Source organism: Ornithodoros turicata, chromosome 2 (genome assembly GCF_037126465.1).
Source record: "Ornithodoros turicata isolate Travis chromosome 2, ASM3712646v1, whole genome shotgun sequence".
NCBI lineage: Eukaryota > Metazoa > Arthropoda > Arachnida > Ixodida > Argasidae > Ornithodoros > Ornithodoros turicata.
In genome coordinates, this window is record NC_088202.1 from 78,746,647 (window position 1) to 78,764,455 (window position 17,809).

Consider the following 17,809-nt stretch of genomic DNA (forward strand, 5'->3'; position numbering starts at 1 on the left):
ACAAATACGTAGGCGCTTTAGTTTGTGCGTTTGTATAATTATTTTTCCCTTGACACTTCAGTTTTCATAGCGGGACTAAATTTCACGAGGACATTCGACGAAAACATATCCAGAACACGCAGACAAAGCAAACAGTAATGTTCTGCTTGCCTGAACACTGCTATAACATGGCTGTCATCTGCTACAGTGCAGCAATCCAGGCGGCGCCAGTGTCGAGGCGAAGAGAGAGAAGCGGGGGGGGGGGGAGAGGAGTTGTCGCCACTTTTAGTATTCAGGGACTTTAATTACAACCCATGATGGAAAATAACTGTTCTGAGACTGGAACGGACAAACACTGCCATATTTCAGTTGTTTCATTGCAACCCTCTTTTCATGCCGAGACTGGGAGGTGACACGGGTTCGAATCCTGTCACCGGCTGTGCTGTCTGAGGTTTTCCCTGGGTTTTCCGAAGACTTTCCAGGCGAATATTGGCACAGTTCCCCCTGAAGTATACTAAGTGACGCATACTAACCCCCCTGTCCCCCACTCCTTCCTGCTGTCCACTCTCCATCTGTACACATCTGTACGCCGCTCATAGCCACAGTTGCTTCGTGGCGCTAACGTGGAATTAAAAAAAAAATTCATTGCAACCCTGTTTTCTAAGCCTAAGTTACCAGGATATGCTGGCATATCATAAAGAATAAAAGGTCAGCTTTCTTGAGCCCTTGAAGACAATACAAAGCTACTGGAGATTCACCACACAACGTTGTGGTATATTTCCACTTGAACCAATATCTGTTCTCAAAAACTATACCTCCTTCGGCCTAGTCAGCCTGCTTATTCATGTTTCTATGCCTGATTGTGGTAGTATATCATAATGTGGTTTGTCTATAGTCTTTGTGGTTGCTTCACATTGAGAGGTGACTTTGGTACTCAGCTGGCTGGCACCCAAGTAACGGTGTCGTATTTCTCTAGGATAACTACAACAAGATGGCATCAGAACCCAAGCCAAAGAAGCCTAGGAAGAAATCCAAGCCTCCTGCACTGACACGGCCGCCCAAGCGGGGCAAGAAGAAGAAGCCTCGATCTGGCAGCCTCCGTCCCTCGCCTACACCACTCTTTCACAGCTCCGCAGCCAGCCTCGACCAAGGCATACCAGCAGCAACAAGCGTGGGGTCTCAGCGGCTACCGACACTTCCTCCGGTTGCGTCACTGAGGTCCCTACCGTCTCCAAGTTCCTCCTCATCATCCCTATCCTCGTCTTCTTCCTCTGCCTCCTCGCCTCCCTTTGAGCCTGTCCAAGTACCGCCCGTGATGGAAGTTGGTCTTTCCCAAGCTTCTGTTCCACTGGCTCCCAATTCCGTGATAAAGGCAGAACGGGAAAGCCTCATTCCTAGCCATCATCAGTTGCCAACGAGTAAGTTCTTTGCGAGTAAGGACCTTTGCGGGTATTTAGCATCCCTATGGTACATGGAGCGCATGTAATTTCGTGAGCCAGTTTGAGTCTTCAGCGAGTAGCTGTGTCAGCATCCTGATGTAAGAAACGAAGTCGTGCTGCACTGAAACAGCAGAAACGATAACTGACAATTGCAACTGTAGCAGACTTCCTTTAATTTGACTTAAGGTAATTTGTAGTGCTGTGCGAATATCCGAAATTTCGAATATGATTCGAATAGTTTACTCTATTGGAAAGTATTCACGCCGAATTTCATCTATTCGAAATTTTCGAATATTTTTCTAATAGTTCTCTGTCAAAATTAGCGCCATTGTACAGCTATGGTCACACGCTTTCTTGACTGCGTTATTGGCAAGGCGCAGAGCTCTACCAGCCCCATCGGCATCGCCATTCGTTGTGGCTATCATCATCATCATCATCATCACGCCATGATCCATCTAGCACGCGGTTTCGATTCGTAGTAGTTTCGCGTGCCTGTGGCGAAAGCCTTGCTGTCTTTCACGATTGCACGACCATTCCGTTGTCCATGCAAGAGCAGGAGGCGTCGGGTGAGCCATTGGCAAAAAGGAGGAGTGCCATATTGAAATATTTTGACTATTCCAAGACAGCTGGAGCTTGTAAAACGTGCGGCGCAGTGCTGCGCACTCCAACGGGTGCGACGTCCGGTCTTGTAAACCATTTAAAGCGGCACAAATCAACCTTAAGGCTTATGAGAAGGAGATCAAAGAGTGCAAGCACACAACTCAGCAAAAAATATCTGAAACTATGAAGACCAAAGATCGACTGCCGGCGCGAAGAAAGGAAGCACTGGACGGTGAGATTGCGTGAATGATTGCAATCGACCTACAGCTGTTCAGACTTGTGGAAGATCGGGGCTTCCATGAACTAATGAATGAAGCCGTCCCAGAATACGTACTGCCTTCGAGAACAACCCTTTCTTGGGTCGCGATACCGACACTTTACAGAGACACCAGGAAGAAAGTACAGGAGGAGCTGCACAAACCTTTCGAAGACTGCATAGAAAGCTTCTCTTTCACATCGGACATGTGGACATCATGTGCAAATGAGGCTTACATCAGCCTGACTTGCCACTTCCTGACTACTGCATTCTCCATGAAGCGTTACCATCTGAACATGTCTCACTCTCCAGGGAAGCACACTGAAAGCAGAATTGCAGCAGCTTTAGAAGCACTGGTGAAAGAATGAGACAGTCCTGCTGAAGCATGCACAGTGTATATCGTTATAGTAAATGCGCGTAACATGAAGGCTGCTATCAGGAACCTGACGTGGCATGAAAGGTCATGCATGGCACACAGCCTGCAGCTAGTGATCAGTGATGCAAAGCAAAGCACGGTAGGATTTGAAGAGATCTGCAAGAAAGCAAGTTCTATAGCAGACCACTACAAGCATAATACACTGGCCCAGGCACGATTAGATGACCATCAGAAACAAAATAGCAGTGTGCCACTGCATTTAAAGCAAGATGTGGAAACAATATGGAGCAGCGAGTACCTAATGCTTCACCGTCTGCTTGAGCTTAGGGCAGCAATAAGTGTTGACTTTGCTTCCCATGATATGCCAATGAATGAACTCTCAAGCTCAGAGTTGCTTGAACCCTTGAATGACCTTGAACCCTTAGCCGAGGCTACAAGAACTGTTGAAGGTGACCAGTATCGTACCTTGTCCTCTCAGATACCTATCTTGTATTGCATTTTTGCACACCTGAAATGTGTTGCTGAAAAGGAAAAATCTGCATTTGCTCAAAACCTAATCAAAAGTCTCAAGATACGATTTCCGGATTACCAACTGGACGAGACTGCTAGCATGGCTATGTTTGTAGGCCCAAGGTACAGGTCTGTTATATACAAGGAAGACCATGCAGTGGTGGAGATGTGGTTACGGAACTTGGTAATTAGCGAGCTGGGAAATTTGAAGGGGCCCACTTCAACACTGCTGTCCCAAAGCCAAAGGCCCTCCAGTGAAGAGCACATCTTTCTGGCACAGCTTTGACATCCTTGTAAGACATCAAGAGGACACAGAACTTGATCCACATACTGAGGTGGCAAACTACACAAGCGAGAAGCCACTAAACCATGATGAGAACCCTTGCGAATGGTGGTACAGGACCGGTCAGCACAGGTACCCACAACTAGCACAACTGGCAAGAAAATATTTAGCAGTGCCAGCCACATCTGCATCAAGTGAGCGTCTGTTCTCGCTGTCTGGAAACATCGTTCATTCTCGAAGAACTTCACTCGGTCCACAACAGCTAGCTTTCCTGCATGATAATTTGTAATGCTCAAGTGCATTCCTACCTACGTCTGTAAGCACAGAGCTCCAACATACAAGTGACTATATCCATTACTATGCTATTGTAGCTACCAGAATATAATGTATGTTGCAGTCCTCAATAAACGTGGTAGCAGACCCTGAAACTGTCTTCAGTAACACAGGGACATATTTGTACGAGTACAGTAAATCTCGGTTATAACGAACTCGACGGTCGCGCGCAACCCGTTCATTATATCCGAAGTTCGCTATAAATGGAATGGACAAAAAATTTGATCCAAAAGGCCAGCAGTGTAAGAAACATGAGTCATGTATACCGTTCATTGAAAATACATCGTTAATGGCGCCTGTTTATACACAGTTGCGGAGATCACAGCGTTTTCTAAGTCATCAAGGTGGTCCAGGTGGGCCGCGGCGAGCGCCTTCGCGTACACAAAATCGCGGAGCGAAGCAACGTACTTGAGTGCCTCCGCTGTAGTTCAAATGTAAGGAGGGGAAGACACTGTGTCATCATCATCGTCATCGGAAAGTTCGTTTGGCGGCGGGCGCACGTCGGCAATGATGTCCGAATCACTGAAGTCCGCGACGGCCTGTGCGTCGTCATCTGCTGTCGCGAACTCCTCGAAAGACTGACAGCCGTCAGTCAGATTCGCAGCCGTTGCTCTGTCCCAAAGTTCTGTGTCGGTATCACGCACACCAAAGTCCACTTCACGATCGGCGTCTGTAGCCAGTGCCTGATGAACAAATCCAGCTTTTCTGAAGCAGTTTCGCAAAGTTTCCCGCTTCACCTGCATCCATGACGCCTTAATCATCGGCCAAACGGGTGCACGTGCAGCGCGCGCTGATGGTGACAGCGCATTGGCTGCAAAGCGAGGTCACGTGCAAGCGGCGCCTGACAAATCCGCGGGCGTCTGACGTCGCGCGCTCGCCTTCTCCAGTGGTCGAGGGAGCTCTTTCGGTCGCAGTAACCGAAGGCTCCCCGGCAATTCGTTCATAATAGGCGGGGGCAATTTCCATAGACTCAATACAAATTTTGACGGTCGTTCGTGAGGCATTCGTTATAACCGAAGATTCGTTATAAGTGGGGCTGTTATAACCGAGATTTACTGTAGTTTTGCTTGTCAAAGGAAGTTTTGAAACTAGGGGTGTGCACTGCAGCACCATGCCACTTAAAGCAATTCATTCCAGCAACATAACGCACGTTTGGATGCCTGGGATAGGGGATTCTTTCTCTGAATATTATTCAGACAGAAAAACCGACGCCTAAGTAGTAGCAATCCACTGCTGGTCACGCTTGTTACAAAAATATGCTATTCGAAATATATTCGAACTGCCACCAGTAAATATTTGAAATGTATTCGCACTGTGTCAAAAATATTCGTATTCGATTCGCACTGGAAATTTTGCTATTCGCACAGCTCTAGTAATTTGATCTTTTGCTTAACCCAGTTGTACTCGAAGGCCCTGGTAAAGTTCCGTACTTTTCTGTTGATAAAATTAGATGTTAATTTGAACGTAGAAACATTCTGTTTTGGATAGGTCTTCTTGAGTGAATGTGCTTGCACACACGTTGCACGACCCATGGCAGTGAAAAAGTTAGGCTCCCTATGAAGAGAAAATGCATAAGAATCTGTGTCTGAACATTACCAAATCAAGCGTTTTCAGGCTGGTGTTCCTTAGGCACAGCTAGCCCTAGATGCCAGGATGAGGAAGATAACCAACATCCCCATCTCTGTCCATGCAGTCTTTCTTGTCTCATAGTACCTTAGAACCAGCAAATATATCAGCACCTCCCAAAGGATGCAGGTGTTGAGCACAAATGGCAGCAGGTGATCGCGAACTACCGTACTTACTCGCATAATTTCCGCACCCCTACTTTTTCACTAAAAAAGCTGTGAAAATAAAATTTGTGTAATTTGCGCACTCCTACTTTCGTGCGTGACATCATCGCGTTATCCCGTGACTGGTATTTATTTAAGGCTGGTATTTCTAACGACCTCGGTGGTACAGATGCCCAGTACAGTGCAGTGCAAGCAATGACTCTCCTTTTGGTGAAGGAGATAAGATAAAAGGGATTACAGGGCACAGAATCTTATCTTTGTTTTGACCTTTTGACCCCCCTCGCAATAATAAACCGCGAAGTTGTGTGACATCCCACTGGCTTAGGAGAACAACAACCAGAACACGTGGAGGGAACATATCAGGAAAACTTCTGGCAACATTACGTGTGAGCATTCCGCAAGGCGGCTTCACCTAACGCATGTGTGCTTTAGGAGAAGCTCGCTTTAGAAACAGCGTGGAAAGCACGTGCTGGGCCTTTTGAATCATCTCGCAAATTTCAGCAGCATTGGCCAAAAACAAAGAGAAAATCGTTATGACCGACCTCTTTCACTAATTCTTTTGATACGAATCTTGGATCATACGAATGGTTTCCACTACCCCGTGAGATTCGTATCATCAAGATTCTACGGTATTATTCACCTGAATGCCCATCTTTTAATGGCTTTTGCACATGTTTTTCATGTCGTCTTGTTAATGCCTCGCGTAATTTGCGCACCCCCAACATTTGAGTCATTTTTTAGTAAAAAAGTGTGCAAATTATGTGAGTAAATACAGTATGTCGACAAATAAAAAGGTTGCATGCGGAACAGGCATGTTGTAGCACCCACCTAAAGAAATTTGCGCCGGGTGCAGGTTTCTAGAATCCTCAATCTATGGCCATATGTCCACATAGCTGTTCATTGGGTAAACATGTTTTGTGGCCACATGCACTTGCATCCTCTAGTCCAAGCCAAGTGCCGTCATTCTTTCATTGACTGACATTTATACTCTCCATTTTATAGGTATTCCCTCAAGTCCAGACGTGGAAAACTTTGGCTATGTGGCAGCGAGTGTCAGTGCAACGTCAGTAGGAAACAGCAATAGTACTGGTGGTATTATGAATGGTCCACATAAAGAGCTCGTTGAGCGAATGGAGCCCGACCTGGCTGCAGACCTGGAAAATCAATTTTCACCTGGTAATGCTCTTTCCAAACCCTATCGATTCTTTGTGCATCTGCATATTGTTCTTAGAGACGTGAATTTTTCATAATGTCTTAAATTGTGTAGAATGTTGCAGAACTGGTAGTGTTTTAGTTTACAAATTCTTTCAAAAACCAAATATGGAATATTGCAACTAACATTGTGTAATGGCATGTTGCCATCTGTACATGCATGTGCAGATATTAGGATGAGCACAGCACCTCACATGAGCCCTCTTAGCAACCAGGCCATGTGGCATCATAATGTCTGCTTATGTCGTACAATGTAGTTCATATGGTGAAACACTGTTTGTGCATAAATTGCTGTTCACATTGGCTGTCAAATGAAATTTCTCTTTGAAAAGTTGATTTCAAGTGTGCACAGACACATGCATATCTTATCTTCATTTTTTACTCTCTAATGCTTTTGCCTTTACAACTGTGTTATTACAGTGGAACCCTGTTAGCGCGTAACCGCATAAGCCCTAGTTCCGGTTTAGCGGTAGTCATTCGGATTCCCCGACCGAACAGCCATTGAACTCAATGCATTTCATGACCGGTTTACACATAGTATTTCTTGACGCCCGTGTTGCTTATCGCGTACTATTTTCTTTGGTCTGTTCTTGGGAAACTGGTCCTTGCGAACGCGGGAAAAGAAAGCCCGTCAGCTTCTCTAACACGCGGAGGGTGTTTCCGTAATCTTCTCCATATCTCCCCCTTCTTATCTGTAATCCCCTTCTCTCTGGGACAAAGAAGGGGCATGATGACCTGGTGAGGTCATGCAGAACCACATGTCAGCTTGGGATTTTTCTTTCTTGGGACTCTGCCAGTAAGCGTGTTGTCCGTCGCTTGTTCGTTCCTGCTGCAAAAACGTACGATTGCCAAGCCTCGCAGGTGCTTCCGAAAGTGTGCTGTTTAGCATATTCAGAGACGTGGACGATGAGGTCGTGACATCAGACATCATTTACGGACGACGACATTATCGCCGCTGTTGCTCCCGAAATGGTGTCCAACTTGGGTGGTGACGATGACGACCACGTGGACGCTGAAGAGGACGACGTGCCATGCCCGACAGTGGCAGAAGTCGTGCTGGTGTTAGATGTTCTGCGGCTGTTCGCCGAGAAGCAGGATTTGACGGAAGAGCTGGCGCTAGGCTTGAGAGACTTTGAAGATTGCCTCTTCGCCGCGAGGTCGGCGCATCGCCAAACAAAAATCACGTATTTCCGCGTTTGAGCATGAAGTAAAAATCGTGAATTGGTGGCTTCTATCACGGCTTGCGTTTTTTGGGTTTCTCGTGACGAGAAGTGACATAATTGATCACTTTCGGTTATGACAATAGTGCCACTTTGCACGTACTTTGTTCGTGTCCCCGCCAGGTACGCGCTAGCGAGGTTCCGCTGTATTACAGAGACATGTTATTATTACTTGGAATATTCACAGCCCACAATGATGTGAGCAATGCAGAGACAGATCTAAAACGCAGGTGTGGATGTGGAACATCATTGGTGGGAGAAAAATGGCAAGATTCCGTAGGCGGCATATGCCCATGTAGGCTATGATACAAACCTTGTTACAGTAGAATCTCGATGATACAATCATGGATGATACGAACTTCGGGATTATACATAGGGCCCCTAGTTTTCGGGTAAAACCCGGTAAAGCCCGTTTTTACCCCAATTTACATCAAAATAGTTCGGATTTAACCCGATAAAGCCCGTAAACAGGGCTCGCGAAAGTGGAAACCAAGGACTTGATCTGCGCACGTGCGAACTACGGCAATCGTGCGACCGCTCCCGACTTGCTCCCGACCGCGCCGCGTCTTGCTGGTGAAGTAAACAAAACACGTCGGGTTTGGATTTGTGGACACTTGCATGCAGGTCCGATTTCTAGCGTGAAAAATGTTCCCTTTGTAGGCGTCACCATTTGACAGTTGGCCTCACCTAACACTTCCGTGTACTGCGGTCAAGCCTACTTCAATGAATACTTAGTGTTGTACGTTTGTAGATTTAGCGGAATTTTTCGATTCATTTATTTGTGTTATGGGAAAGCCATCTTTAACCTATGACATCATACACTTTGTTTAGTTATATATTTTTTAGATTAGTGCGGCTGTGGCAGCTTGCCTCGCACTCCCAACTTCATTATTTAAGCGGCCATGGCCCTATTAATCTAACCTAACTTCACTAAACTAACCTAAGACATCATCAACTTGGTTAGTTTAGTGATAAGTTAGATTACATCACAGCTTCCCTTGTCCCTCAAAATCCGTTTCAATAATGAGGTGAAGCCACCTTGCAGAATGGCAACGCCAACCAAAGTAATACCCTGGTTTCGTACACCCGAAGAAATGTAGTCTGCTACATGAAAGCTTGTGTCAATAAGTAAGTTGAAAACTTCATTGTTGGATTTTTGTACTGTTAGTGCTTTCTGTGGACGTCAACGAGACCCTTTCTTGTGCTGTTACCAAAAATAGCAAAGGAATCAGGAAAAATCATGCTAAACAGCGAAGAGACAACGAGTTCAGCAACGCTCGGCATTCCTTGAAATGGGTTTGCACGCAATACACAGAAGTGTTAGGTGAAGCCAACTTTCAAATCTTGTAGGGAGTATCTTGTATCAGCAAAGTACGTGGAGTAGTAAAGAGGATGCAGCAACAGCCAACGATATACAAGGCATATCAACGCTCGTCGATGGATGATGCGTTACTGAACATGCAACTTATTCTTTTTATACACACGGGCCAGTGCAAGCCTTAGTGGTTAGACAGTGAATTATCTACCAGTCTCCTAATAAATATTCTTTCACTTAATTTCAACACTCCACAGACCAACCGCTGTGGCGTCGCTCATGATCTCAGTTGTCTCGCGACGTAAACCCCCAGTTATTAACTAATTAACTTCAACACATAAAAGTACCTTTTTTTTCACCCGACGTAAACCCCCAGTTATTAACTAATTAACTTCAACACATAAAAGTACCTTTTTTTTCACCCGAAAATACATCACTTTTCAGTATATCACCCGATTTTACCCTGTTTTGCAGGTCCTGATTTTCAAACGATATTTACCCCCCCCCCCCCCCCCCCCCGATTTTCACAAAAAATAAACCCCGAAAACTGAGGGCCCTCGATATAACGAAGTCTGTCAAATCCGCGATTTTCTTCGTTGAACTGAAATTTTGTCACTTCGAAAATGGCCACCTAGCGTGCAGAAACTTAGCTTTTGACGTGAGTAGACACTTATACCATGTTTGTGTTTTTCTTCTTCTTCTTCTTCTTGATAAGGGGTGAGAGTAGTCAGCTAAAATCTAATGGCTTGCTACTCTTCCTCATCATCTTCTGGAAGGCTTCCGCCAACTTCTTTCACGACGTATTCCTCCGTTCTTTCAATGCAACACGAATACGGTCCTTCGCCTTCAAGATCGTCGAGAGCGAAATCTGGAGTATGCCATATCTGTTAACGACATCCTTCTTCCTTTCGCATTTCTCTATCACGTCCAAGATATTTTGCTTGTCCTACAACGAAAGCGCTTTCTGTTTATTGGACTTGCCCATTGCGAAAGAACACGTGTGCGGTGCGCAGCCGCGGCGGAGGTGGCGACGAGAGGAAAAGAGAGATCCCACGTGACGCGTACCACGTGTGCTTTCCACGCATGCCCCCTTACGCCTTCGCCTGCATACACCTAGCTGCAGTCTCTCTGGTCCTCTCCTAGATGGCACGCCGATGTCGTTGCTCCGCGTTTTTTGGCCGCTGGCGCGGTGCATATTCTTCGGTGTTGCTTCGTTAAATCGAAATTGCTGCAAACAGACTTTGTTATATAGAAGTCTCTAATACATCAGGTTCTATGGAGATCGATTTGAGAAAAATGCTATACTTTGTTACATCGAGAATTTAGTTGTACTGAAGTTCATTACACTATTTTTGGCTCCCGGACGGAATGCCGGTTCTTCACATGTACTCATGGTTAGGAGTATACTAACGCATTACCTTGCCTTTGCGGGTGATACGAACAAGATGAGGAGGTGACAGATGTTGTTCCCCAGGCGTGCCAAACACCCTCGCGTCAAACGTAAACACACACACACACACGTGCGCTGCCCAGTTCCAAGGCAATTACTGATTGAACTTGGGTCCGTGAAAATGTCTTGCGAATACAAAGCCGTGGTGGGTGATACAAACAGGCGAGACACTGTGCACATCTCCCGTGCTTGCGCTGGAAAAAATGCCACGCTGCCGACGCTACACAGAGCGGCACCGCTTTGCCAGCACAATCAGTTGTGATCAATGCAAACGGCAATCTTTTGCTGCTTTCATCTTGCCAACACAGGATGGTTGAAATTGAAACCAGGGAAGGGTAACGGTAATGGAAACAGAAACGGTATATTACCGAAATTGGAGATGATAACGGAAACATATACCACTGTCCTCCATTACCGGAAACAGAAACGGAAACGAAAATTATCGTCCGGTATTGAATTCGGGTAATGGCTATTACTTATGTGCGATGATATTTCAGTGACTTTTTATTTTATTTTTGCATTTTGATTACTCCATTGCCTGTAATGCTCTAAATACTACACGACAGCATGGAAACAAAGCGCAATATTGGATATCGAGGGTGAATCACTTGCTTACCTACTCGTGACATTACCTACCTACATGACATCAAGACATGAGACTTACACAACATAGACGCACTCATACGCAGACGCATACACGCACTGTACTCCGCCATAGCACGAGGATGAAAGCATATGATTTTTTTTTCTTTTCACTTCCTTCATTTTATCGTGGCTATGGCAGTATTGTTTACTACTGAGAGCGTCCGCCTATGAATGTGACATTGGATGAAGGTTACGCCCATCTTGGGTTGCTGGACCCAGAGAGACTGAAGACAGAAGACTGATTGAAGACATGTTCCTACACATCTTTAAAAATGTTGCAAGATGTGCACATCCCAACGAAGTCAAATTACTTGCGTAGCGTGCACACGTGACACCAAAGCGGCACTTGGGCAAAACAGGGTGCTGACAGAGCCGGACGGGCTGTCCTCCCGCAGCTCTGTAACAGCCGTTCCATTATTGGAAACAGTAATGGAAATGTAACGAAACACGAAATTAAAATCTGGTATCCGAAACGGATAACGGAAACTAAAATATAGCAGTAACAAAAATGGAAACGGTAACGAAAATACCTTTACGTTACCAATACGTTATCCTTCCCTGATTGAAACACCGCAACTGGGGCTTTGAAACAGCAAAGTCCTGGACATGGTGGACAAGACGGACTAGCGAGGTGCTGTGTGGCATCTACTGTGTCTACAGGTCGATATTGCAGGAAAGATAACGTCAAAAACTTAAAGCAAATACATAGCAAGTATGCATTTCCTGCACATCTATTTCATTTCTGGTCATATGAATTTTGGATGACACGAATACCTTCCAAAACCCTGACAGATTGGTATCATCGAGATTCTACTGTATTTTTCAAGCAGTTCTATGGTGCTTGCAGGTTCTCATTTTCTTCCTTGGCGGACCTATGCTATCTGTTCTATACTTCGGTCTGGAAGGAACATGAGGCTTGTTTCAAGAAGCAGTGTGACTGTGGTGCTTTTCTTTTTCAGATACAATAGACAAATCCCTGGAGCTGCCTCTTGATGCTGCAGAACTAGCAAGCCAAGCTACTAAGCTGCTGGAAGAGCATGATTTCACCGAAGTCCTCAATAAAATATCCGACGATGCATTCAGCGACTTCTTTGCAGGTATGTTGCACCACATGGCTGAGCAGTCTTTGATATAGGTGTGTGAATATTGAAATTTCAGAGTACGAATTGAATACGAATATTTGCAAAATTGCCCTTCGAATATCGAATATCATGTCATAGGATAAAGGCTTCCAAGAGTAACAATTCAGCTGCAGTACACTAAAATGATCACAGTTATGTGCTACTGATCCTTAGAAAAATGCCTCCGGAGGCACATGAGGAGTGTTATAATAATAATATAATAATAAATATATATAAAATATAATAAATAATAATGAGGCAAAAAGAGGAATATGTATTACCCCTAAATGCACACCCCGAAATAATTGGGGGCATGCAAATATTCAAGTTCTTGAATTGGAACCGAATATCAGTCACTCGAAGTGTTCAGTTTGTGAATCAAATATTTAATATTCAGTTTTCTGAATATTCGACTATTGCACGAATTCGAACGACACAACCACCAAAGTGGGCTTCCCTGCATAGGTGAAGCCTACTTTACGAAATCGCTACTGCTACAGGAACAACACAACGCAGGTGGTTGTTGTTTAGTGTGGGATAACATTAGCCCAAGATAATTCTGTGTACATCACCTGAGGAAGGGGCGGCATCCCTTCCACATGCAGTTTAGAGGTTGCGGGTGGGGAATTTTGATTTGATGTCTGCGAAAAAGTTGAGACTCTTGGATAATGCCTGTAGCCCAGGAACAAAAGTGTGCCTTAAAGACACCCCTTCAGTTCAAAACTTAAAAGATTGGGGGACATGGATTTAACTCTGCATGATCTGTGTTCCAAACAGTTTGAAAAAGAAATCTATGTTAAGACGTGTCGAAAACAAAAAATTGGGACATGGCCTGACTGTCAGAAGAAGTATGAACAAAAGTGCAAACACTTGACACTGGTAACGAAGGAAGCTTTCCACTATTTCTGTGCCAGTGCAGTCAAGAATGTGACGTAGCCATCTATAAGGACATGGAGTAAGCATGAACTTCATGAAGCATGATGGCATTTTTTTCTTCAAAAAGCTGCAAGGATGACTGTGCATGTTCCATTGAATTCTTCCTCGTGTGAAACCTTGTTTTGGTCCTTTTTCTTTACCCCAATCTTTGGTGTGATCTGTATGTAATGCTTGCCTTTTTTTCGTCCCTTTGCAGAATCCAAGAATGGAGAGTATGTTCCCAGTAAAGAAGAGACAGAGGAGTTAGAGCGTGCACTTGCTGCAGTTTCTAAGGATGTGCACCTTGCTCGTGAGTCCCTGGCAAAATTGTCGGGCGGAACGGGCGCCACAACAGCGGACGTGGCAGACCTGCCCGAACTGGATGCCTTTCCTGATCTGCCGCTTAGCTCGAGTGACCTGAACTCTCTGACCCAAGCTCTCATGGGCAGCAACAATCCTGAAGTGCTCAGAACTGTAGCCATGTTGACATCGGACCTGGGAGCCACGGCGGATATCACCTACGTTCCGCACTCTGTGTCAATGGTGGACATGACAAGCACCAACAGTGTAACTGGCAGCTTTGTTCCCATACAGCCCGTAACTTCAGCAGAGACTTGGATGCTTCCAGACCAGACTGTTTATGCGCCAGTCGCACAGGGAGCGCAGGCACCTCACCAGGGTGCTCTCTCTAAACAGTCAGTGTTGGCACAAGAATCGGTGTCCTAGCAGCACACTGTGCTATGCACTAACCCCGGGTCTGACGTGTGCTGTTTGTCGGTGATGCATCCTTCTGGGTTGAGCTGTAGGCCGTGCGGTGAACCACAGTAAGGACGAGGCAGCGGCTTGTTTTTCGGCGAGACTAGGGTATCTCAGTAATGTGCAGCATGACTTCTTGGTGTGATGGCATTTGTGCTTTCTTTTGGTCATGGAGTGCAAGGGATCTTGAGGGTGTCGTACATAGATGTTGCTGCCGTGAGAGCACCATATTGTGTGCTAGAATACATATAATTCGTAAAATGCGTGAAACGTTGAGAGAATGATCTGCATCAGGACATGCTTGCCATTCACTAGCCTTTGGAGGCAAGTTGCTGTTTTTTTTGTTTGTTTTTTTTTGTTTGTGGCTCTCAAAAAAAGAAAGAAAAAAAAGTAATGGATTTCTGTGTGTGTTGACAGCAGACAATAGGTGCTTAAGAATAGCAAATCTGGTTGCCATGTATCCGGATAGACAGCTGTATGGCATGCCATTTATGTGCTTGTGCGTTTCGGAACAACTGTTGCAACCCTGCCCCCCTATAGCCAATAGACATTCTTTCGTGCAGCTGGGAGTTGGAACGGGTATACTTCTCTCTTCCATGCTGTTGTGCTCAACCGTTGGTGTATCTGTGCACAGTGGAAAGAAACAAACTTAAGAGCGGGTGGCAGACATCCTATGGAACATGCTGTACAGTGATGATTTTGTTATCTCAAATCTTGTTAGACCTCTTTCTTCCTTTTCTCCATAGTGGGCGTAGGTTGTCTGCAGATTCTCTGGCTTAAAGCACTTTCGCGGATTATTTCAAGGAATATCAGTGTAAGGAACCTTCTGTACAGCTATTTAATGTTGATAGTCTTGGCTCTTCACTGAATATTATTTTGTTGCAATGTTCTATGGAGAAACACACAAAAACTTGTCTTGTTGGGCCCTGGCTCTTTTTTTTTCTTCTCCCATGTGCTGTGGACCATGACGATGTGTGAAGCGAATTGCTGGTATATATATATATATATATATATAAATATGTATAATGTGTATATGTATATTGCTAGGTACAAGAACTTTTTGCTGTTTGAAATGGCCGTGTTGGTGTTGTCCTCATCATTTAACTTTTCCTGTTGCAGGAAGGGTAGATTGAGATCATTTTGTGCATCGGGCATTTTGTTTTCTTTACCATCATTTTTTTGTTTGTTTTCATGAGAACAGAGTCTTGTACAGTTTTTTATAGTGTGTCATTTGCTGTTTGTTGTTGACCATCGTCTAGAAACAAAGAAAAAAAAAACAAAGCAAAGAGTACAACTCTCACCGTGTAACTAAATAGGTCACATAACGCATACACATTCAACCAGCTCTGTTTGTTCACTACATGAGGGTTCCATATATCCTTTCCAAATGCAGTAAAATTGGGGGAAATACAGTTCAGTACCTGTTGATGGAAGTGTTGCATCCGCCGGGTTAAGCCCTTTCGCGTTCCACTAGGAGTGTACTTGCGCCAGACGACTCTTCAGCCACTGGCTGTGTGACATACATTCTTGCAGGAAAGGAGAAACCTACTGCCATTGATAATTACCTTATTTCTTTCCAAACCAGTCTTCACTGTAGGAATTTGTTCCAGATTCCGTAATTATACTAAATCTAGTGATGCAGAATAATTCCATGCCACCGAATCCAAAAAGATGAGAAAATGATGTATGGATCTTAAAAAAAAAATATATATATATATATATACTTCTCTTTCCTTGAGGGCCGAGTTTCTCGTTTGAATCGTTCAGTCTCTCGGAGGACAAAAAAAAAGAAAAGTTGTTAGATGTGCACATAACTTTTGTCAGTGTAAGAGGAGTTTATCGCAAGAGGCAGGGAGTGATCCGTGTAACAATAAAAGCTTTTAGTCTTAATAACGTTGCAGTAACTGTTGATTTTGGTTTATGCTTTCAGATGTGAAGGGCCACGAATAGCTCCGACATCATGACTGTCGTTTTTCCAATCGGTGTAGAGAACTGTGTAAACTCTAGTTGTATCTTGAAGTTTGGTGCAACTTCTCTTGAACAGCTCGTTGCAAATGTGACCATTTTGAAAGGCCTGTGAAATGGGGTGCTTAGTCTGACTGTCACTGTACCTGGATTTAATCTGAGCTTCTCAATGTGGCACCCTGGAACACATGTCCACTTTCCCATGTAATGTCCTATTAATGTGTATGTTTCACTTAGGCCTGGTAGGTTCTTACCACCCATCAGCCACATCTGGTAGGAAACCGAGGCAATAGCAGTGTCTTGAGATGTTAAGGTACAAAGCTATTTTCCTCTGGACACTATTAATTGGAGTGTAATCTCAAGTGTAAAGTAGCTAACAGCAGTATTGGCATAGAGCCTATCTCTCTCACAATCTGATAGGCAAAGTTTGTAGTCTGGTGGAATAAATACTCTTGCAACTTATCCTGTAAAGCTGATATTGCACTCTTCATGGGCACACTTTCTCAGTTTCCCTTAACGTATGCAAAAGTATCCACAGGTTATTTGGGACTTTGCAATGTGAGGACCACATTACCTCCAACCAAGAACTTCCAGGAAGGGCACCTGCTGATGCAAGATCAATATTGGAGAGAGCTTCTGCATTTCTGGCTATAGAAAAGGGTGGATGTTGCTGTAGCACGTTGGTACGGTGAAGTGTAAAACTGCACAAGGCTCTCAGTTTGTACATCTATTTTATATTAATGTCAGAAATTGTTTTTGCTACACACAGCAAGCAATGCATGTTTAGGCCTGTTCAAGCTCAATCAGGACGCCGCCACAGTCCTTTGGATGCAGAAACATAACAAGCTTCCCATGAGCTCCTGGAGTAGGCTCTGGAGATAACATTCGTACATTCTTCTTTTTGAGGTCTTCAATGGCTGCCCAGATATCATCTACCTCCAGGCAGATGTGGTGCATGCCACCATCTGGATTTTTCTCCAGGTAACTAGCAATAGGACTCTTCTCTCCAAGTGGACGTAATAGCTCAAACTTTGTGTTTCCTGCCTCCACAAACACTGTTGTCACACCATGTGACTGAAGTGGCACCTGTTCACTGGTCTGTGTGTGGAAGATGAGCATCTTAACTTTTGATCTGGCTCTTTGTGTTTCAAAGCACTACTTGCGAGCACTAAATTGTTTAACCACAGAGAGCACAAGGTCATCAAATTAATAGGTGGAATTTACCTTCATGTGGAGTACATCATTGTAGAATCTGGTCATTTTCTCGAGGTTTTGTGTGGCCATGGCGATATGGTTGAGCCTCAAAACCTTCCAGGCTGTTTGCTTGCAGATTGGTGTGTTGGTGAACGTTCTAAAAAATGACTTAGCGCAACTTGATGTTGAGGCTACGCTTCTCAGTGTGCCCATGATTCCTGAAACACTACCAATGTAATAATGCAATGGGCCATCTTGTACGGGAGGAGACTTCAACGACTTACGGCGTGGTTTACTGAAGTCTAAGGTTTTCTGTGCCGTCCTCTGCAAGTTCCTTCTCAATTGACAATTCTTGCTTCTGCCTCTTGTGTCTAGCATTCAATACGAAGTTGTATGTGTTTACGCCTAGAACCGCAAAGCTCACCACAGTCAGACCAAGGAGAGTTGATA

At 44.6% G+C, this 17,809-nt stretch overlaps 2 protein-coding genes across 2 annotated transcripts in view; one reads left to right on the plus strand and one right to left on the minus strand.

The window, feature by feature from the left end:
- The window catches only part of LOC135385600 (INO80 complex subunit D-like), a 28,533-nt gene extending 11,906 nt beyond the window's left edge, over positions 1-16,627 (plus strand). Inside the window, exons 8-11 of the mRNA XM_064615021.1 lie at positions 956-1,397; positions 6,569-6,742; positions 12,368-12,505; positions 13,662-16,627. Of these exons, the coding sequence (XP_064471091.1) occupies positions 956-1,397; positions 6,569-6,742; positions 12,368-12,505; positions 13,662-14,170 (1,263 nt within the window). The 3' untranslated portion in view covers positions 14,171-16,627. The remainder of the gene's footprint in view (positions 1-955; positions 1,398-6,568; positions 6,743-12,367; positions 12,506-13,661) is intronic.
- A 321-nt stretch (positions 16,628-16,948) lies between these two features.
- LOC135384816 (methylmalonyl-CoA epimerase, mitochondrial-like) lies at positions 16,949-17,284 on the minus strand. The gene has a single exon (XM_064614001.1). It carries the CDS (start codon positions 17,282-17,284, stop codon positions 16,949-16,951), a length of 336 nt encoding a protein of 111 aa, XP_064470071.1.
- Between the last annotated feature and the right edge of the window lie 525 nt (positions 17,285-17,809).